This window comes from Dacryopinax primogenitus (assembly GCF_000292625.1).
Source record: "Dacryopinax primogenitus strain DJM-731 SS1 chromosome Unknown DACRYscaffold_24, whole genome shotgun sequence".
NCBI lineage: Eukaryota > Fungi > Basidiomycota > Dacrymycetes > Dacrymycetales > Dacrymycetaceae > Dacryopinax > Dacryopinax primogenitus.
The window spans coordinates 150,425-171,090 of NW_024467221.1; the positions used below are offsets into that span (position 1 = coordinate 150,425).

Here is a 20,666-nt window from a genome sequence, read left to right on the forward strand (position 1 = left end):
ACAACTGGTGCCAGGCTCGGAGCGCAAGTTGGATTTGTGGTTCGAATCGGCGAATTGTGGTTGGGGATATCTGACCTTGACGAAGCACACGTTCGAAGAATAGGGGGCTGACCATTGGTGGCCCTTGTTCTTGCAAGCACAAGAAAGCAAGGCAAACAGCACCTGCCACAGCGCAGTCCAACTGTGCCTTGGGCATCAGCGGCGCCAGGGGGGCAGCCCAGGTGGGATGGCGCACGCTTAGCGTGATGAAGTCGCCCATACCCACGGGAACAAAGACCCCTCGCTTCAATAGTTGGTTGACAAGACAGCAGAGCACATCCATGCTGGTGCCCCGACCCCTGCTTTCATTGGACCCGCTACATGAAATGAGAAGGCATGCATGATCGGATGTATCATCGGACTCACACTGAGATCCAATGTTGCAGCGAGAGAAGACACTCGAGGCGAGAGGTGACATGAAGCGGTGCAGCGTCGGATGATAGGCTGGACAGCGGACCGAAGCCACACTTCCAGTGCTTTGGCCGCCGTTTCCGTATCGGGACCGTGGATGGTTGGCATGAGTCCAACTTGACGCAAAGCAGTCAGAGCCCGCATGTGAGCAATGACGTGTTGAGGCGATGACATTGGTCTTGGCGCCACAAGAGGTTGTTGGCGTGCTGTCGGACGTGAATTGGGTGGTCGAAGGGAAGGGAGCGACGCCTGAGGGACGGACGGGCCGAAAACGTCATCGAGTGCGCTGAGGAGAGACGGCCCTGGATGAGGACAGGTGACCATGGCCGTGGGTGCCACGAGTCTGCTGGCAGGGTCAGACAGAGGGTCCAGCCCCGTCAGATCAATTATGGGCGCAGCAGGAAAAACAGAGTGCATTGGGAGGGAGGGTGCCTCCGCAACATGCTGCGTTGATTGAACAGGTGGATGGTCAGTGAAAACTAACATTGGAGCGGTCGAAGGGACGCCAAATGCTTGGTTTGCTCGTGGACCAGGACCCTCGCCATGTGCAATATCAGCGGAACCTGCGGGGAACCCGGTAGGATACCCGGGATGCCGATGTACCCCGGGTATCGTACCAACGTCGACGGGATGCCGAGACCTACTCAGGACGGACCGACGGGCATCCCGGGTCTCACGCGGCACAAAGTCACCGGGAGGAGGCAGAGGCTGGACTTCTGCCAGGAGAGCTTCAACAGACGGCAAATCGCTTGAAGAGGAGGAGTCGCTCTGCTGAATCGAGTCAGAACAGAATAGCATGCAAAAGGGGGGCCGGTGTTACTGACAGAGTAATCCTGGGACTGTTCACTGATGATCATGTCCCGCACCATCAGGCGGAGACGACGAAAAGGGAGGAGGTTTGGAGGACCTTGTCCGACCTTTTTTAGATCGCCATTGCGGGGCACTATCTCAAGGTCACAGTCAAATCTCTCGGCATCTCCCAGTGACATACCGATGTGCAAGTCCGGTATGTCATTGCTTGCCCTTCCACCACACTCTTTCCACAGGTCAAGAGCAGTTTTATTCGGTGATTTTCGATAGATATCATCATGAGTCTGTTGCCTGCGCCCCTGCCCTTTGCAGGAAGCCAAGAGAGCGTGGGATATGTGGACATCGCATGACGATCGGGGGTGTTTTGGAGGGGAAAGTCGAACTTGGACAGGAGGGGTTCCAGACGGTCCGCCAATTGGAGTAAGCTTGCAGCGCGAGGAACCGTGACCTGGCGAACCAGGCCGTAACGGCGAGAACTGAACTTGGTCAACGAGAGTGTAAGGTGAACAAGGGAGAGAGATGCCCCTAACCTTGAGATGAATTGATCTCGGGCGACTCGATAGAGGACGTTCTGGTGCAAAGGTGGGAGAGGACCGATCAGTCACTGCATCGGTAACCCTGCGGTGGCCGGACCAGCGCACCTGCTTGGTGCCGTGGGGAGCGGCGCCACAAATACGGATTACAATGCAAAACGAGATATCTGGTTCGTGGACCGGGCCTCTCCCTAAAGCTCTGCGCCCGGACGGCTTGGGAATACGGGGGAAATTCCTCTGGGCGCTTTCCGCTCGAGCGAGATTGGCGGCTTTCTGCGCGGATTGCCTTGAGAGGGCGGTGAGGACCACCGGGTCCAGTGCAGCGCGAGCGGCATTGGGAGACCCACGGGTAGGCGAGGAGGAATCGACCAGAGCCAGGCGCAGACCGGCGGACGCGCGGCCCGGGGTACAAAGGGTGTTGGATGCCAACCACGATGGCACATGTGACATTGGGGTGGTTGGGTCGTCGGCAGTGTTGGGGAGCAGCGGGGCCGCTGCCCGGGCGGGGTATTGGGCATTTGCATTGGAGGATGTGGATGGGGGCGGAGGATCGTGATGTTCGCGAAAGGCGTGGAGACAACGGCACACAGCCTCTTCTGCGGGGAGGCCGTCTTCATTGAGAACGTGGGGAGTCCCCCGTGGGAATCGAAATCGCGGACAAGGGCATAGCGTGCTCATTCCTTCTTCACATAGCGGTTGGGGAGAAACTCTCCGTAAACTTCGCTTGGAGCTGGTCCGATATGAGGTCGAGGATCCCGATATATAGCAAGAGACGGTAGGTTGCAGCAGCGTCCGCAGTACATTTCGATGTTGAGTTCCTGCGCTGTGCCAAGGTTGAGGAGGACGACATCAGGTTCTCCAACAACAATGGACCGGCACGCCAGTCTAAGACGCGGCCTGCGAAACCCCGGGCTTCCGTCGAAAGTGGGTGGGGAAGGTGAACTTATCCCATGGGTATGAGAGGTCGGTGCTCCTTTTTGGCTGGAAGGGACGACTGGTGCAAGTGACTTGTCCTAGGTTGAAAGAGATGGTATTGGAATCAGTGGCTATGTTATGTTCACGGACTTTGCAATCTACGAACTGCGGCAGCAATATTTTGCCCCGTCATAGCCAGGGCAACTGGGCAGCTGCAGCGGTGCCGCGCGGCACCGATGTGGATTATCTCATGCGGATCAGTCCTCCTCATCTGAGAAGTGAGGCTAGTGTTTGAAGGGCCACGCTAATTCCTCGGTTTAGTGAATGAGGACTGCAGCCCGCTGTCCTGCATCTGCCTCTCTCCCAAAAAAGGTCTATCGTAGAGAAAATCGCCGCAAGAAATACAACCGCCTGAAGCCGTCATTCACCTTTTTCCGAGGAAGATGATCGATGTCCCGGAATTATCATGTCAAATGCTTCTAGACCGCATGGCAGAAGCCCGCATTCAATGTGAGTCGTCTGCATACGCACTAATAAGTGACTTGACACGCACACAGAGAAAGGTCAATGACATGAAATTCCCAGCAGCTGAATTTCAGTCATATCGAAGTCTGGAATGACTGCATTCAGTAATGTACGGTATTTCCCGGCTCTCAATGGAAAACCCTATATATAAGCACTGTTACACGGTGCTGCGGATGGTCATATCCCCTGCTTCATCCTTTTGACTTGTCTCCGTACCCCCAAAGAAACCCCTTTTGAAATTATCGAAGACCATCTGCCACGGCTCTTGTGAGTTTTTTTTCCCCCCAAATGAATGTAAGTAGAGCCTAACACCGACCAGACTCTCGTCCAACCATTGCACCTGTTGGTAATCACCACTGTTCGATACCCGGGTGTGCCAAGAGTCGTGCATCCTGTACGGTGCATTACTGGACCTGTACAGGGACAGAAGGCGCATACCACGATAGTCACAAGGTGCTTAAAGGGACTTCGTGCGAAAGAGGGGTAATGGTGATCACGACGAAGCGCGAGTGTGTTTTGGATGAAGCAGGCAAGGTCAAGAAGGGCCCAGATGGCACGGCTCTGATGGTTGAAAAGCAACACAAAGAGGTGAAACGATGCGGCAAAACGGAGTGAGACTGTAAGCACTGTGGATTATGGACTGACGTGGCACTCGTCGTTGAAAGTTGTCCCTCTAGTGTTCAATTGCGCCCTTATGTCTTTCTCTCACCAATCCGGCCTTTGTCCTCGTATAATTGTCTTGTCAATCGCTGTTGAAGTTGTGTCGTCGTGTTGGGTAGAAGCAGTTCTGTGAAGAAAATTGATGCTGGATACGCTGACTCTGACAAAGCTGCAAACGGTTCCCTTTGGGGCGAAGGTGTTGAAGAAGGGCATGCATTTCACCAAAGTAGTCGTGCTTCTCTCACATTTCCCATTCTTCATGTTTGTGTTGACCTAACTCACATTGACGCTCATAAAACCAATCAGGGAGCCCTGCGGAAAATTCTCTCCTTGCCTTCGAACGTTCCTCGCTCCTTTCTCGGAAAACTTCCCCATACTTCCACATCCACATCACCAAATTACCAGGAGAGCTGCTGCGTTGAAGCGAGTGATACATCTGTCGCTGTTCTGCGCCGTGAACGTGGGAGGCATACAGACTTGGATTCGCCTCGTGAAGCAAGGTGCGGTACAAGGCGATGAAGTACTCTTCTCCCTCCTCACGCAGAATTTTCAGAGCTTCCGGTGTCGTTTGGTCACTGTCTGGTGTACCTGATAATTTTTCGTCGTCCTCGAAAAAGTCTGGTGCGGTTGCTGCCAGCGAAGGAGGTCGAAAACCGGCATTTGCCCAGTCAAGAACAGCAGTGATATCTCCATCCCTCGTAATGAGTATATTTCGTAATGCCAGATCACCATGTGAGAAGCAAAATGTCTCGGTATCCCGTGGGCGATCGATGACCAAATCGTAAAGCTCTAAGAACTTGTTTCCCGGTGCATGGTTGATAGGGGCTCTTAGCGGAGGCTTGCCTAGCAGTGCGAAGGCTTCGAATAGCTCACGTGTGTTCTTGAATGGACCGCATCGATCCGCAGGAATGGACCGGATTAGCCACAAGTCTTCGTAAGCGAGGTCGTTCAGTGGTCCAATCCACCAGGATACGTCGTCACCGTCTTTGTACAGTGTACGATTGCGGGATGGGACGTATGATGCACCGACTGGCAGAAGCGTACCAATTTCCGTTGCCTTGATCATAAACAGTCTTGCAACGATCCTGGCGAGCTGTTGGATGAGATGTCGCTTCTCCTTGCGCCCAAGCTCGGGGTACACATCGGCCCCTCGTTCGCCCGGTACATATTCCATCAGAATCCATTCCATTCCCACGTCGTTAGGCAGATCCGAGCAATGTTTATAGACCTCAGGAACACGGATATTTGTCTGACCTAGCATGTACAATCTAAACGTGTTTGAAAAGTGTGATGAAAGGAACGCACTGTGAATGAACCTCATAGTGGCGACCTCCCCGTCCGTCTTATATCGCGGTCGCCAGGGCAGGACAACTTTGGCAACGACAGCATCAATCATTCCCGGATGTGTCGCCGTATGGAGTGTGTACAGGTAGACCAACGCATAGCAACCCTGATTGAGGAGCTCACGCTTGATGTGTTGGCTGGACGCTGGTGGATGTCGCCGCTGAAAGTGAAGTGCAACAACACTATCGAGCGCCTCAAGGTTTGGTTGAGCTTTCCACCAGCCTTCCTGGGCGTCCCGGGCTGCAATTAGCGCGGGATCCAAGACCATGATGAATTAGTGGACGTCGTAGTGAGACACGCTGTGGTTGAACCAACCAAGCGCCGCACGTACTAGATTGCACCCGCAGACTGCATGACGGAAGAAACCAGTCACACAACCTGCATCTATCTAGTCTGAAGTACTCTAGACAAACTGCCTGAAACAGGCAGGCAATAACCCGGACGTTTGCAACTGATTGCGTGCGTTCCGACCTCGCATCTCTCGAGCGTTACAGTAGCTAACCGCTCCCGACTATGCCCCAATTCTTCGGATTTTCCCATCTCAGACGTCGGCTAGGGAGCGACCCAACCGGGCGGACCTTCTGAACACCAGGATCATCCAGGCGTGATTATACCAGATTAAGTGTCTGACTTAGAGGCATGAGGGGCATGTTTGTATGAAGAACACTCGAATGAGGCATTCACAAAGTGCGTTCAAACCTCTCTTTTTACCCTTCGCCCCTTATTCACACTTCCTACAGATCATCGGATTATCGAGCGTAGCGGTCGTTTGAACAACACCTAATGTGGAGAAAACCGGCAGACGTTGTACGGATCAAGCTGTACATGTGCTAACACATATTTCAGACCATCTCATCCATCGTGTCATCTGGCTTGTCCCACCTTTTCCATGCTCTCGAATGAATATCAACTCCATGCACCAACGGCGTCTCGAGCATCGCGTCCTCCAGCTTGTTTGCTTCTACCTATATTACTGCCCCCCTCCCACTTCCACCCTTTGTGATGCGATGCGCTCATTGCTGTTGTTCTCTGACCTAGAGTCAGCAGCATGAGAACGGCCTCAACATCGTGTAATATAGTCGAATCGTTACCATGGCGCTCACCGAGGTAACCTGCCGTCTGCGTCTCCTCCCCTCATTCTTATTGACCAAGCAGGTGCGAACCCCATGTGACGACGTTATAAACACAGCTGTCTGGACTACCCATCGCCGAGGGTATCAAATACCTGGACACCAATTGCTGTCTTTTCCATCGGGTGTTGCTTATGACTAATGCTAACTCTTAAATAGCGCGACTCCTAACCTGATCCCCGAATTTCATCACCAGCTGATGAACATCCTAGAGTGTCGGCATTGTTGTTCGATGATGAACCAGTGGGCCCCGCTCTTCTCAGCCATAGGTGCGGCTGCACAGTTCACCTCCGCACATGTGTATTACATAGTTTGATAACCGTAACTTTCTATGTTCCAAGCTCAATTTTCTCGTGATTGTTGGATCCAGGACATCCCATTCCGTTGCAACATTGAATTCGCATAACAAGAACAAGGACGCGATAAACAGCTCCCTGAGAAGGAACAGACAGGGGATTTGTGTCCTCTAGAGGGCATAACTGAGCTAGTGTACACTTCCGAAAATATCAGCACATGCAGCGAAGGAGTTTTTGGAATTTTTCTATACTAGGGGAGAGAACGGGAGGAACCCGCGGGCAGGTTCATCCAGTAAGGAACAGATCGAGGCAGGTGCATACGCTGCACATCAAACGCTACGCGCCCTGGTTATTGCGCCATCGTAGGAGAGGTGCGAGACCCTGCTGCGGTGAGCAGGCAAGCTGGAAAAACTCGTGCTACAATCCAGTCAGCAAGCATGTCTAGTGCGGAAGAATACAGACAAACCCTAAGCAGCTCATCCGCTGTCGCACGAGACTTGACATCAACACACAAGCAAACGCTGAGGAAGCTTTTGAGCTCGCGGCTCAGAGCCTCGGGGTTCTTCAATGTTGGAGTGCCGTTTGTCGCGATGAGGTAGAGTGCCTTGAGCGGTTCCTCATCAAGGTATGGCGGCTCCTTTTCAATCATCTCGATGGCCATGATGCCGAGCGACCATATATCAACCTTGGCACCGTACTCCTTTTGCTTCACTACCTCGGGCGCCATCCAGTACGGCGTACCGACCATGGTTGCGCGTTTCGACTTCGTTTCCGTTAGCTTAGCACAGAAACCAAAGTCCGCTGCGAACGGGTCAGAAAGTGTCATCAGCACACCAGCTGCAAAGTACGCACTGATTTTAACCCTTCCTTGCGCATCCAACAGGACATTGTCACTTTTAATGTCACGGTGGATGATGCTCTGATCATGGAGGTGACACAGACCTTTGCACGTCTCAAGACAGATAGCGCTGATCTGGTCCTCACTGAGGTTGTTGTGCTCAATGACGTCCGTGAGCGCGCCGCCTTCCATGTACTCCATGACAACCCAGAGTTCGTTTGAGTTAACGAGATAGGAGGCGATGAAGTTGACCTGTGTCCAAGGCATAAGCATCCACTCGTGATGGAAGGACAAGACGCACAATGTTAGGATGCTGTGATTCCTTCATCACAATAATTTCATTGACGATGAGCTCCTTGCGCGGCTGGTGGGACAGATCCATCTGCTTGATGGCTACCTTATGTCCTCCCATGTTGCTTTTCGCGACCCACACTTGGCCAGAAGCACTGTCGTACAAAATCAGCACATTCCAAGTTCTTCCAGGTAGTATGGGTGCTTACCCCTGACCAATCTTCCTGATCCGTGCATATAGCTCCTTCGGATTCTCCCGATCAACGACGGCCCGCATGCGCTCCATGATCTGGCCTTCGCTCAATGTGCTGATCCTCTTCTCTTCCTCGGCCTTTTTCTTCAGTTCCCGTTCTCGGATTCCCTCAGGGCTCTTCGCCTCAAGTTTGTCCATCGCAGTCGCCAATGGATCTGTAGCAGGCACAGGGAGTTTCTTGGCCGTCTGGAGGGGTTTCACCGGGGGTGGACCGGCTAGGGCACCTGCGGCCGTGGAGGAATTGGCATTGGATGTGGGCGCAGATTTGGCGGGCGAGACCTGTTGCCGTGTGGTGTCGGACATGGGCGCGAGGGTAGCTGGTATATGTGGCCCACGCTCCTCCATCTGGGAAGATGAAACACCAGTAGTGACAGGACTGCTGAAGTTGTCCTTAAAGTAATCTTGCTGTTTGGGTTGGGCACGCTGTCCAGGGGGTGGGGGAGCAGGACGATTAGCCTGCACAGGCGGTCTGGATCCGGGCGGGGCAGGGGCAGGCCGCGAAGCCTGAGGGAGCGGTCGGGCGCTGTTCGCGAGAGTGAGCTCTCTCAGTCTGCTCTCCGCATTGCGAGTGTCCAATGCCGCGGGAGCGGTGTTCTGCTTTATCAAAGGCGCGCGCGATGAATCGGATACGACAGTATTCGCAGTGGTGGTAGTAGCGAGGGTGTTAAGGCTCGTGGTACTCCCGTTCGCGTCTGCGTTCTTCTGCTGAGCTAGCTGTCCACCCAAGCCCGTACCACCCGCGAAGCGCCCTGGCGGCGGAGGGCGCGTGACAACCGCAGCATTTCCAGGCCCGGCAATTGTCAGATCGCCCCCTTCGGCCTCGCGTTTCTGGCGATCGGTATAGAACTCAAGCACGTCCAACACCGCCTGTGGATTCTTCGCATAGTCTTCCTTCGTGATCTGACTTGCAGACAACAGGCGCGTCCACTGTTCTGGCAGGCCCGTGAATGCCCCTGACACTGGATCGAAACCGACATGCACCTTGTGCACGAAGTCCGTGGGATGCGAGACGCCCGCAGAGGGAGATCGTGAGTAGATCTCCTCCTGCCATTGATACAGCTCTGCGTCGGACTTGAACGAGATGTGAAGTTTCCCACGAGAGGCAGAGAGCTCGATGAGGAGGCAGTAGGGGCGTAATTCGACACGCGACACCGACTGGATGTCGCGCAAGGAGAGGGTGCTGCTTGCACCGGAACTCTACAAGAATACATTGTTAGTTACCTGTGATGGTTCAAAGCGGATTAACTCACCTCGGTCTTGTGGAAACTCAAGCTGCCTTCCCTGAGCACCATATACCTCCTCTGCCAGAACAAGCCTGCGAATCCTTCTTCCTTCAGTTGTACCCATCCGCTCTGGACGACTGCCATGCTCCCGATACCTCCACCATAGGGGTCCTCCCTTCCTCCCGAGGTCCACATGCTACCCCCAGGGCCCGGTGAGCTACCGTTGAGCGATGCGCCTGCAGGAGAGTAGGAGCGCAGGCTACTGGTGGCTGACCCGGGCTGGGACAGTTGAAGAGGGAGGGGGTTGGAGATTGGCAGGGAGAGGTCCGTCGGGCGGCGTTGGAGCGGGGCGGGTGGGGCTGGGCGCGAGGGGGTGAGCGCGGTAGGCGTCAGGTTGCGAGGCGACTCGAATGCCATGATTTTGTTGTCGCGGATGTACAGAGGATCAGAAAGTCGTGAAAAGGGGTATACGGCGTTGAAGTCGAGTTACAGTCCGTGATCGTTCGGTGAGTCGCTGATGCTTGATAGATGGCAACAGCAAAGTCCAAGTCGTCTGTTATCCTATCCTGGTCGTATGAGTTTGCTCTTTACAGATATCCACCTAGACCGTCGTTCGTCTCGTTCTTCCTTGTCGTCGTCGTTGTCGTCGTTTTCGGAGAATAGGCCGTGGATGTCGTTCAGGTCTGCGTATGTGGTCGTTGTCGTACGAATCGTCCACACCGTCCAAGTACTTCGTCCCTGTTCACTGGCCAACCAGCAGAGAATGAGTGAAATGTAGACGATAGGGAGGAGCTAGTAACTCACCGAGCAAAGAGAGGAGACCTGGGTGAATGAGCAAGGGTGCTCCGCTCCCCTGACAACGACTGATGTTACGACCCTTCCCTCGCGTTCTACTCTGTCCTTCTTTGCGTACGATTTCCCCTGTTCCCTTGTCCCAATCCCTGGTAGCGCCCTTCGTTGTGTGTGCTGTTGGATTGGCTGCCGTTGTCGAGGTGGATGAGTACAGTGAACAGCGGCGTATGGGTTGAGCGCAAGCTCAGCTACACAGTACGAGTGGAAGCATTAATATTCTCCGACTGAGCCTGTGCACCATTTCAGTTTGACATTGCAAACGGGGTCCTGCAGGAGCTCGATTATATCCGAGATAACACTGAATATATTTGACATAGTAAATCAAGCTTCTTTTCGCAGAACTAGTTACAATATTCCAATTCCAAGGAACGAAACACCTAGGAGAACGTTGGGGTGTCAATTGTGCCTCCCCATATACATCAAGCACCACGGATAGGGCAAGACTTTTTGTATATATCCATAGGCCACTGAAGGATTCTCTATCTGTTCGAGGCATTTATGCGTTCCGATCATATCGCGCAATGGCTCCAAGAACCAGAATTTGCAGAATCTGTTACGATGTGCAGAATTTTTCAGCGCTCGATGACCACGAATATGTCGGGTTGATCATGCGGCACCAGGACATTGTAAGGACGAAGGTCGCCATGTATGTGCGATGTCTTTCTGCCCGAATCCCTTATAGCGCCTTCGCCATGTGTGCTGGGCGACTGCCTGCCTTCGCCGAGGTGAAGGCGCACGCCGTACACCGGTGTGAGTGAGGAGCTGCGTGTAAGTATTCCCGTGCACCTCCGGTTGCTAATGCAAACGCTGTTATTTTACTCCGAACACGAACAATCCATCCACAGTCACACCTTGCTCGACTTGTCATATATATATGGACGGGAACATGTCGCGGAAAGCACTGCAATGACTACAAACCCTAGCACTACGTATATATATATATATATATCTGAGGAGACTGGGGGGGTGCGAATCATTGAATATCAAGCATATATTCCGACTGAGACACATGATACATCAAACACCATCTACCGGGAACGATGTCTCTCTTGATATATCGGTTGACAACTGAGATATCATCGATCTCCGCAAGACAGGCATGAGTCCCGACTGCATCACAGAACAGGCCGATGTACCAGAATTCGATAAAATCGGTGCCCCGCTGCTTGATTTCCGGTTATTCGGGCCCCACAAAAAGGTCATTCCATCCTTCCAAACCAAAGTCGATGATAACAAAGATTTCTGGGTGATCATGGGGCACCAGGCTGTTGGAAGGGCGCAGATCGCCATGCGCGACACACCGCCAGTGGATCTCCGAGATGCAGTGCAACAATCGCGAGATCTACCGCTTGCTTTAGCCTCTGTAAATAAGCGAAAAAGGCAATATGACACACCTGCAATTCCCGCTGCTTGGGTGTAGAATAGAATGGCGATTGCCGCACAAGGGATTCCGTTAGCGGTTCCCCCGAGATGAACTCCATCGCATGTCCGCACACAAGCTCCTGTGCATCTTCGTAGGTGAATGTAAACTGTAATCGTTTGTGAGCGGCTATCTACAGGTTGAGGATGGAGACTCGAGCGGACCTGGAAGAAGCCATAAGAGTGAGGCAAGATCGTGCCTTGAAGGGTCGCTAGCCGAGTATTCGCCCAAAGTTCCCTGATAATGAGGTCCGACGCCTTGAAGTACTCGCCCAAAGTCCACTCGTAGATTCCCGGGATCAGGAAAAGGCTCTCTTGGAAGAATTTGATGACGATGCTCCTGTCCGGCAAGTTGGGGTCGGGATCGACAGGCGTACACTGTGCAAGCCAGACTTGAGCATATTCGTCGGTCCCTGTTCGAATCGGTTCGATCAGGGTGAAGCAATCTTTTAAGATACGCTGAGCATTGGTGATGGCAGGCCGTTTATACTTGCAAAGCCAGTGATCTCCCGGCAGTTGATCCTCTGGCTTGGAGTGGAAATCAGGCGCATCGTTTAGGTCGGCGTTCCATAGCCCGTCTGGTACCAATTTCCGCCCAACCATGAGAGGCCGTGCAGCACAAGCGGCCTCTTGCATCTTGCTCCAGTAGCGCACATGCGCCTCAAGCCCTTCTCCACCGAAATCTGGTGGATAAAACTCTTCTCCGCGAGACATTTCCCCCATCGTGAAGGCCAGTCGCAAGTTGGAGCCTCACGCGCGGATTGCCGTCATAGCTCCCCTGGTCTAATATTATTCCCTGGCGCTTGTCCAACCCGGTGCGCAACGTACAGAATGTGGCCAAGGAGCCGAGCGGCGCTGCTGCCCTTCTTGCTGATGTTATTAAAATATAGTGAGTTCGTTGAGATCTATTGTTGTAGGCCAGCATTGATAATCTATTGCTCAGCGCGGTGTGAGCATATATATCTCCTGGTTTCCTGCCAGCATCTGCACAATGATTAAGACACGGCAATATTTCAGCTTCACGGCATATTCAAAGGACCATAAAAGGGCGATAGAAGAAAAGGGAAGGACCAAAACGTCTTTGAGTCGAGGAGACGTAATTCTAGAGAAAAATTCCCTTGGTCGGAATACTGTACTTACACTCAGTCACTCACATTCGTACTTCTGGACCGTCAATTTCTCGCTCAATGTTTCCGGGTTGGTAGGACGGGCCGAGAGGGCGGAATAGCAGTAGGTTAGATGTGTGGGACAGAAAAAAAGAGCGGTCGGGACAGAGTGAAGGGTGAATGAGGTCAAGGCAGGCTTACGGCTCGGTTCACGGCTTACATACAAGTACCAAGTATATAATTCATGGTACATGGTGCATAGTACAGAAAGTAATGAAAACAGGGGAAAGTACAGAGAAAGATAAGGATTGAACTAGGAGCAAGTGTCAATCGAGTCAAGAAGTCCCACATGCTGCGTGGCTCATACACCCGGCTCGGATCTTGATGGGATACGTGGGAGAGGATGGATGGGGACGGATAAGAGGGATGGGATTTGGTGGGATACGAAGGAGAAGGAGGAGGGATGGATGGATGCGATGAGGATGAGGACGAGGACGAGGATGAAGATGAGCAGATGGGATAATCCTCAGTCCGTGCGGAAAGGATTCGTGTGCGTGCGCTGTGGTCGAATTTCGTCCAGTGATGGGATAATCAGAGCTGCTGCAGCAGGGGCAGACGGTGCAGACGGTGTGAGAGGCGCAGCAGGTGTAGAAGGGTGTGATGTCTCCCCTCCCCCTTCTCTCTCGCCCTCGCCCTCGCCCTGCCGCTGCAGCGTATGCATCTCTACGTCCTCCCTCCCCCCTGTCGTATATCCGTAGCCACCTCCTCCTGCTCCCGGTCCAACCCCCGGCTGCATCCTCCAGCCCACAGCCTCCCCATACCCCGGCAGCGTTCCCCTCTCATAAGCCGGCAGTTCGTCCTTCCCATCTCCCTCCTCTAACCCAGAGTCTAAGCGCCTCCCTCCGTCACCTACGTTCTCCCCTGCCACCCTCGTGCGGGCTGGAGGAGGGGGGTGTACTGTTGGGTAGGGGGCTTGCCAGTAAAGACTATTCGGGTGCCTTGGGTCTAACGAGAGTGGGAGAGGTGCCGGAGCGGGAGGTGGCCCTACGCGGAAGAACGTTGACATAGAGCGGTTCAGTTGTCTTAGCCTCCATATACTGGTGTGGATTAGTGTTGATACTTGAGAGAGTGAGGTAGGGAGAACGTACCGGTACAGCGCTGTGAGGAGCACAAGTCCGCTGGCGATAAGCACGAATATCCATATGAAGACGTCCTACATGGGCTTGTCATAGGAAGGTAAGGAACGGGGAGAGAATGGACGTACGGATGGAAGTGCGCTTGTGCCTCCTCCGGAGATGGGGACGCCGTTGGGTGTTGTGGTTGGGTTTGCGAAGAGGTTGAATGATGTGGAGGTGCTGGAGGAGGATGAGTCGGTGTTGGTGTTAGTTGAAGGGGTAGAAGTTGGAAATGTTGATGGAAATCCTAGCGATTGACGCCTGGCTAATGATGGAAGAGGCGTAGGATGAGTCATGGTAAGTAATTGTTGGAAAAGGTTGACGGAAAGAAGGAACAGATGCAGTCGAGCAGCATTAGAGGGCGTCGCATCACGCGGAGACTTCGGACATAACACCGGACCTTCTCACTCGGATGCCTTCACGTACGTAAGGCGACCACATGCAACAATTACCTTGCAAGATGCGCTAAGAAATCAGCAAATTACTACAGGTTAGAAAATTGGTCGAGAGAGAGGGAGACAGCGGTGGTGGAACCCGTATATTAAGAGCCCCGAAGCTACCTCTCCCTCGTGTTCATCAACAAGCGCAAGCTCGAGAGTACCTCCTCACGCACTTGCCGGTAGTACATGTGGTGCGGGTGGAATTTAAACTACTGGCAAGCTAGGTTTTGAATCTCTGGAGGTGATTTCCTTTAAGATCAGTAGGAGCCTTGTTTTACCAAAGCGAGGTTAGCTTAGTTCTTGCACATTCGTTATTTTGTCAATTACGTGAGGACCAGCCTATACATATTTTGCTAGGATATATCCTGCTGATCAAACTGACCGGATGCTCTAGATACACAGATGTGCGTCTGGCCTGTTTGGAAGGGACTTTGGATATTTTCAGTCTAGTATACATTCCATAACTGCGCTAATGTAGCTACGGTTTGAGTTTGCGCGCCCACTCTTCTTTTCCCATCTCTTTTCCCTTTCGCGATCATGGCCTTCAATACATCTCTCACATGCTCTTGGGTAACTTGGCTGCATCACATGTGCAACATGGACACAGCTGCGTCTTCTGAGATCTTGTGTAACGCAGACTTTCCTTCCCGCGCCTCTTCGCCGCTCACCTCTGTCCCATCCACATCAAGCAGCAAGGACCTTGGTGGCTGGAGGAGGAGACCAGAACATCCGTTGATCGCTCAAATGATGGTCTTTAACGGTTCTCTTACTTGACACTCTTGCCCCGGCGCGTCGCCGACTCGCCGTGCGGGGGTGGGGCCGAAGTCATGTTATCGTCACTTCCTTCGGCCACAGGTGAAGAGTTTAACAACGACAAAGATGGGCGGAAGTGTATACTACAAGATGGAAGGCGTCTGCGTCGGTCGAGGATATAAAATTGCTGCCGAAGCAGTGATATTAGTGGTTGGTAGGTAGAAAATCGATCCATGTGCGAATATAACTAAGAAGAGTGTTTGGGAACAACCACAAATTCCAGCTCAGTTGCTCGTGCTGCATTTTCAGCTTGCAAACCTCGTAGAATGCATCCTGAGCACTTGGCCTGCGCTTTGGATCAATGACAGTCATCAACTCGCAAAGACTTGTCATGTTCTTGTATTCATCAGGCGAGTTTGGCATGCTCTCCTGATGTAATAGATGAGCGTTTGATAGTAGCTAGATTTTGGTGCTCACCAATGCTTCTTTGATAAGCATTCCCAATTGCCAGACATCTGCAGCTTGAGGATCATGGGGCTTCATTTCCGCAACTTCGGGCGCAAATGGTCTATCATAGTCAGCGCAAGGCGAGCCAATCACCTCTGTGCAACGAGAAGCGAGCTCTAAATCGATGATGTACAGTTTAGTTCGAGGGTGCCAAAAGGAATTGTTGACACCATTGAGATTTGCCAGAATATTCTCGGCACCAAGGTCCTTCAAATAGTTGTTAGGTACGTAGCAACTTGGGTTCTTGGGGTATACCCTATGCGCAATGCCGTTTTCGTGCAAATAGGCTAATCCCTGCCGGTGACCAGTGCAATCAGTACCAGGGTGCGTGAGAATATTGAGGAACTCTTACCTCAGTCAATTGCAAGCATGCATCGAGCATGTTGGTCACAGTATCCCATTTCAAGGGATTAGCCTCGTCTAAAGCGGGAAATACCGCAAATGTAACCACCGCTTCTCCATCTCGTAGCTTAAAGGATAGAAAATTGTCAGCAGCGAGACAATGATTCCTTGGATTGCGGGTTTTTGTAGAATCCGAGAGCTCCTTGAGTATGTCAAAGAACTGATCTCCCTCGGTTGGCTGCCCCTTGCACTCCATCATCACGGCTTCAATCCACTTCCACCTTCCCGTGATTACTTCCTGGACGGGACGACCCCTTGTTGTCTGGAAGGGATTAGAAAATAGATTTGCACCTGATCGGATTCGGCTGACCGGTACGGATATCCATTTCCTCGCTGGATAACCTTCGATTTGGCAGCACATTGGATCATGACCCCGTGCTTCTCCCTTTGGGGGAGCCCCAAGAGTGTGCGGCATGCCAGGAAGCCCAAATATGAAGGGCTCATAGCCATGGGCAACAAAGCTGTTGTCAAATTGCCGCCACCACTGATGAGACTCCTTTAAGGTAATACTGCGCTTCAATTCGTGGAGCGAGCGAGGCGAGACAATGGACGACGACACATGCATAGGGCCACTTCCACAAATGACAACATCTTATGAGAGAGCATACTCTACAATGTAAGGCACAACTCACCGCAACGCGTACCGGAAACTGTAATCAGCGGTCACACGTTGTGCGGGTAAGTCGAGTCGAACCAACGATCTCACAGGACAATTAGGCTCTGTGAGAGCAGTCGTCTGCTGGAAGCGAGTTCCTTCGCTGGCATCATGGAGTGGGAGCAATTTGAGCCCCTGAAGTGCGCTTAAATTATATTTGTAAGCACTTAGGGTCCTACATAGCGGACCCTATTCCGTGTTCGGCAGACACCCAGTGGGAGCCGTAACCATAACCACCGTGGCTGTCCGCGCGCCAACATCCCATGGTTGCATAATTTGATGGTCTCATCATACTCATTACCACAAAAGCGTGGTAATCCCGTGGATGACTAGGTATATAGCTCTGTCGAGGTTGAAAGACGGTTTCCTCTCTACTCGTTGTAAAACGACTCTCTAACCGTCTCACTGAGCACCAGGTGGTGAACCCTGCTGCACCGCGATGCGCTTACTAACAGTACGTCCGGGTCAAATTAGCGCAACGGCAAATAAGAGATTATTGCTCACTCATAAACCCAGAGTGAACTATAAGGTACCGAGCCAAGAGTCGTTCCATCTGGGAAGGACAATGTGTACAGAAGGTCTCCACCCTATCGATGGTCGATCAATCACTTTAGACAGCAGTGAGCTGGGTTATTCTCACCACGACAGAAGACTTGCGGTACTCCTTGATCGCGCCAACCCAGAATTTGCCATCATCAGTTCGGTACAGCACCGGCTCGTCCTTCCTGAATACGGTGACCATGTTCAGGTCGCGCGTCAATGACTAGGTAGATGTGATCGATCTTGAGGCAACGACCAAATCACGGATGTCAATGGGACCAGCCCAGTGATGTTACCTCACAGTTTATAAAGTCACGGTGGTCCCAAGAACTGCCAGTTGCCGGAGGTCGTGGACATCAGATTCAAGACCCTCAATACTTCTATGTTTTTCTGCCGAGCTGGCGCTTACGAGCCTTTTGGGCGGTTTCATCCGACGGTCATTCGGGCGCTTCACCTGCTCCGCATGCTCCGCCTCCACTGAACCCGCTCTACGCTTATCAACCGTCATGCAGGACTCGGCCGTTCTATCCCCGTAAGAGAAGCCCACACGGTTGCAAGTGGCGTGCTAGTCGCATCTCCCTACAGATACGTCTGCCGCATGATAACAGCGGGCCTCATTGTCGACAGCGTGTCAAGCACCGGAGCAAATCAGGAGGCGATCAGTTCCATCATGCCTCTCTTTTCACCCTCGAATCTTGTGCCGAACGGCCTTGGGCTTTCATTCGGGAGTGTGAACAATGCGAAGATGAAAGAACGAGGAAGGAACGCAGGTCCTCTCCAGAAGCTCTTCGAATCAAGTTCTTGTAGCCACTAGAGCTATGTGTGTCAGTTCTAAATTGCTACATTCACTTCTCAAACGGCTGCAAAAGGAAAGAGGGCACCCCATCCTTACCTGATCTGAAGCTTGCTGTACTGGGTCTTACTACATTCAGTTGCGATCCCTCAAACTCAGCCTGCTGTATGGACCAACAGAACAGGCAATGGTATAGTTCCAAAAGATCTGGTCAGTTCCGCCAGTGCTTTACGAGTAAATGGGGTAGAGCGGAAGTGGTATTGTTGGGAATCAAAAGGTGGCCCCAGGCGAGCAGCAGCGAAACGGGAAAAAGAGGGAGTTGAGGGCTCGGAGCTGATCCGCTCGACCCTCCTTTGAAGGTCGATTACTGGACAAGCACAGGCAGGGCGTTATGAGGCTAAGGGTGCCAATAAAAGGACTTCGGGATGCCTGAGTGCAGCTTCCGATTTTCCGCCTCCAATCATTCGAGCGCCTTCCTCTATTTTCTCTCCATTCTTTACACTCCTCCAGGAAGGCAGTCTGAGTAAGCAGTGCTTCTCTTGGGCGCCATGATTCGTACAATGAAACAACACAAAGAGGCGGGTCAGACTGACAGAATATCTTCAGTCACGCTTCGTAATGGTACGACTTGCTCGCCCTACACACCCCACCGTCTACGTGTCTGCACTTCGGCGCTCGCGGTCAATCGCCGCCCTCCAGCAAACCATCTCCTCTTGTCCTGCGAACTCGATAAAGAGCCGACGTTTATATCGTAATGTGATGAAGATACAGAACGGGCGAGGATCGTATGCTTCCACGCGGGAGATCTCGTCTAAGGCAAGGGTGAAGCTGGGTGGAGATGTCTATGCACGAATCAGCGGCAACGCGCTATAGAGGAAAAATAACAAACCCACACACCAAAGCATCACATACCGTCTGAGTCGCTGCCAGCGCTGCTCGAGGCTGACCAAGCCCCACCCAGAGTGTACGGGGGCGACCTATTCCACTGCTGTGGTGTAGGATGTGGGTGTGGTGGATAGACCGGGCCAGGGAGCCTCCGCTGCCCCTGCCAGTACCTGCATGACACCCGCCTGCACTGCATCTCTGATGAGAGCATCCTCTGCTGCACTCAAGTACGTTCCCTGCATGCTCGTTGCCAGCGCAGTGGTTACAAGCCGCTCTCGCCCGACTATTGGGTGCTGTGAGAGAGTTTCGGGCCGCACCGGCTCCTCCACAGCAGGCAGAGTACTGATGTCGCTGTCTACCATGGCTGCAGTAGGATGTAGCACAGGATCCATCGCCCAACAGGTGAAGATGATTCTCCACATCTCTTCCTGCACGCCGCGCCAGGCGGGCTCATCGTTCCGGCTGGATGCTCACCACGGATGACTTTGTAGAAAGGTCGCCCATTCGTTGTGCTCTATGAAAGGGATCTTTCCCGTGAAAATCTGTCCCTCTTAGGTCAGCGGTCGATAACTGGGTGGGAAAGCACATATACCTCGAAGAATGTCCGCCCCATGGGGAACACGTCCACCCGCCTGGTGCGTCCATCCACCCGCGACCCAACCCCACCTTCCGCAGCTCCGGGCTCTTACGGTCGCCCCGCAGACGCTCCGGCGCCGCCCAGGGGGGTTCAGCGCTCCACTCGTTGTCGCGTTCGTCATCATCATCGTTGCTGGGTCATCCAGCACGAATGCGAGCCCGAAGTCGCTCAGCAGGGGGATGCCATGTCTGGAAATGAGGATGTTATTCTGCGCAAGGATGAAGAAAGGACACGCGTAACGCGAATTCAACAAACCGCTTTAATATCCCCATGTGTGATGGGCGGCGCCAGACCATGAGATACCGAAGCGCCCTGCTCAGCCCGAAGACGTAACATTCCCAAAATCAACACGCGTTCCTTGTGAAGTTTATAAACCACACACCAGTGACACACGGTTCGTGTCTGGATGCCGTTCAAGGTACTGCAATAGGTTCCCGTTCGTCATCCGGTCCGACACAAGGCAGATCCGGTCCTTCGCAGGGTCTGTCGTTATTCCCTTCAGGTTGATGACGTTCGGATGTTCAAGACGTGCCCAGGTCAGACCTTCCCGTATGGAACGCTGAGCATGGATGAGAATGGCTAACAGGCGATAGAGCAAGGGCATACAGCTAGCAAAGTGGTCCACTCCCCGTACAAGCACCATCTTGGTACCTTGACCTTCTACGCCATTTGACAATGACCATATCGATGACATTCGCTCTGAGGGTTATCCGGAGATAGTAGACAGACAGGAGAACCTGCGAATGTCAAACGCCACAGGCGCCCGGTGTCAACCCCCAGGTTTGTTTGTTGTAAACAGTAAAAAGCTGTGATTAACTGGAGTGGAGATATTATCAATTGTTGTGAGTGACAGGAAGAATACGCCGACGTTGTGAACTTCATATTATCTCGTGGATGATACAAAACATCGTCATGGAAACTCGCGGCCAGGAGAGATCTCTTCCGTTGAAGTAGTTTTCCTTCCATTTATTTCCGTGGAGGTATATTTTTCTCACAGCATTTTGATTACTCTCAGGCTAGTTTGAGGGGACAAGTGTCAGACCCCATAGGACCTCTAACGAGCTAGCTAGCACATGTCTAATAAATGTGAACTGCTCTCTCCGCAAACTCAACTTCTCTGTGCCGAATGTGACCGTATAAAAGCCCTGACAGAATAGGTCCCCCCATCAGAACTTGTGCATTGAAAAAGGAGGATCCTACTTACCTTGCCTGGGGGGGGGGGGGGGGGGGGGGG

At 52.7% G+C, this 20,666-nt stretch overlaps 9 protein-coding genes across 9 annotated transcripts; 2 read left to right on the forward strand and 7 right to left on the reverse strand.

The window, feature by feature from the left end:
* The first annotated feature begins 556 nt into the window (after positions 1-556).
* On the forward strand, positions 557-1,332 carry DACRYDRAFT_25223 (uncharacterized protein). The gene is made up of 2 exons (XM_040774066.1): positions 557-1,218; positions 1,275-1,332. The coding sequence occupies exon 1, from the start codon at positions 1,042-1,044 to the stop codon at positions 1,201-1,203; it is 162 nt and encodes a 53-aa protein (XP_040623992.1). The 5' UTR covers positions 557-1,041; the 3' UTR covers positions 1,204-1,218; positions 1,275-1,332.
* A 2,795-nt stretch (positions 1,333-4,127) lies between these two features.
* On the reverse strand, positions 4,128-5,508 carry DACRYDRAFT_25224 (kinase-like protein; the record flags this gene model as incomplete). Its single annotated transcript, XM_040774067.1, has 2 exons — positions 4,128-5,147; positions 5,199-5,508. 2 exons carry the CDS (start codon positions 5,503-5,505, stop codon positions 4,135-4,137), a joined length of 1,320 nt encoding a protein of 439 aa, XP_040623993.1. The 3' UTR covers positions 4,128-4,134.
* A 565-nt stretch (positions 5,509-6,073) lies between these two features.
* DACRYDRAFT_25225 (uncharacterized protein) lies at positions 6,074-6,696 on the reverse strand. Its single transcript, XM_040774068.1, has 2 exons — positions 6,393-6,696; positions 6,074-6,344 (listed from the first exon to the last, which is right to left on the reverse strand). Exons 1-2 carry the CDS (start codon positions 6,441-6,443, stop codon positions 6,144-6,146), a joined length of 252 nt encoding a protein of 83 aa, XP_040623994.1. The 5' UTR covers positions 6,444-6,696; the 3' UTR covers positions 6,074-6,143.
* A 123-nt stretch (positions 6,697-6,819) lies between these two features.
* Positions 6,820-10,279, reverse strand: DACRYDRAFT_25226 (Pkinase-domain-containing protein). Its single transcript, XM_040774069.1, has 7 exons — positions 10,073-10,279; positions 9,296-10,013; positions 8,002-9,242; positions 7,803-7,947; positions 7,516-7,753; positions 7,130-7,464; positions 6,820-7,080 (listed from the first exon to the last, which is right to left on the reverse strand). Exons 2-7 carry the CDS (start codon positions 9,683-9,685, stop codon positions 7,000-7,002), a joined length of 2,430 nt encoding a protein of 809 aa, XP_040623995.1. The 5' UTR covers positions 9,686-10,013; positions 10,073-10,279; the 3' UTR covers positions 6,820-6,999.
* Positions 10,280-11,286: 1,007 nt separating this feature from the next.
* Positions 11,287-12,837, reverse strand: DACRYDRAFT_25227 (uncharacterized protein). Its single transcript, XM_040774070.1, has 5 exons — positions 12,557-12,837; positions 12,483-12,488; positions 11,707-12,428; positions 11,515-11,651; positions 11,287-11,462 (listed from the first exon to the last, which is right to left on the reverse strand). The coding sequence occupies exons 3-5, from the start codon at positions 12,260-12,262 to the stop codon at positions 11,298-11,300; spliced, it is 858 nt and encodes a 285-aa protein (XP_040623996.1). The 5' UTR covers positions 12,263-12,428; positions 12,483-12,488; positions 12,557-12,837; the 3' UTR covers positions 11,287-11,297.
* Positions 12,838-12,915: 78 nt separating this feature from the next.
* Positions 12,916-13,400, reverse strand: DACRYDRAFT_25228 (uncharacterized protein). Its single transcript, XM_040774071.1, has one exon. The coding sequence runs from the start codon at positions 13,364-13,366 to the stop codon at positions 13,172-13,174; it is 195 nt and encodes a 64-aa protein (XP_040623997.1). The 5' UTR covers positions 13,367-13,400; the 3' UTR covers positions 12,916-13,171.
* Positions 13,401-13,639: 239 nt separating this feature from the next.
* On the forward strand, positions 13,640-14,095 carry DACRYDRAFT_25229 (uncharacterized protein). Its single transcript, XM_040774072.1, has 3 exons — positions 13,640-13,742; positions 13,794-13,858; positions 13,910-14,095. Exons 2-3 carry the CDS (start codon positions 13,848-13,850, stop codon positions 14,076-14,078), a joined length of 180 nt encoding a protein of 59 aa, XP_040623998.1. The 5' UTR covers positions 13,640-13,742; positions 13,794-13,847; the 3' UTR covers positions 14,079-14,095.
* Positions 14,096-16,979: 2,884 nt separating this feature from the next.
* On the reverse strand, positions 16,980-17,319 carry DACRYDRAFT_112061 (uncharacterized protein; the record flags this gene model as incomplete). The annotated part of the gene is made up of 3 exons (XM_040769343.1): positions 16,980-17,025; positions 17,082-17,164; positions 17,218-17,319. 3 exons carry the CDS (start codon positions 17,317-17,319, stop codon positions 16,980-16,982), a joined length of 231 nt encoding a protein of 76 aa, XP_040623999.1.
* A 1,244-nt stretch (positions 17,320-18,563) lies between these two features.
* DACRYDRAFT_119585 (kinase-like protein) lies at positions 18,564-20,075 on the reverse strand (the record flags this gene model as incomplete). Its single annotated transcript, XM_040770825.1, has 5 exons — positions 18,564-18,752; positions 18,804-19,337; positions 19,388-19,640; positions 19,688-19,744; positions 19,815-20,075. The coding sequence occupies 4 exons, from the start codon at positions 20,073-20,075 to the stop codon at positions 19,246-19,248; spliced, it is 663 nt and encodes a 220-aa protein (XP_040624000.1). The 3' UTR covers positions 18,564-18,752; positions 18,804-19,245.
* Positions 20,076-20,666: the final 591 nt, after the last annotated feature.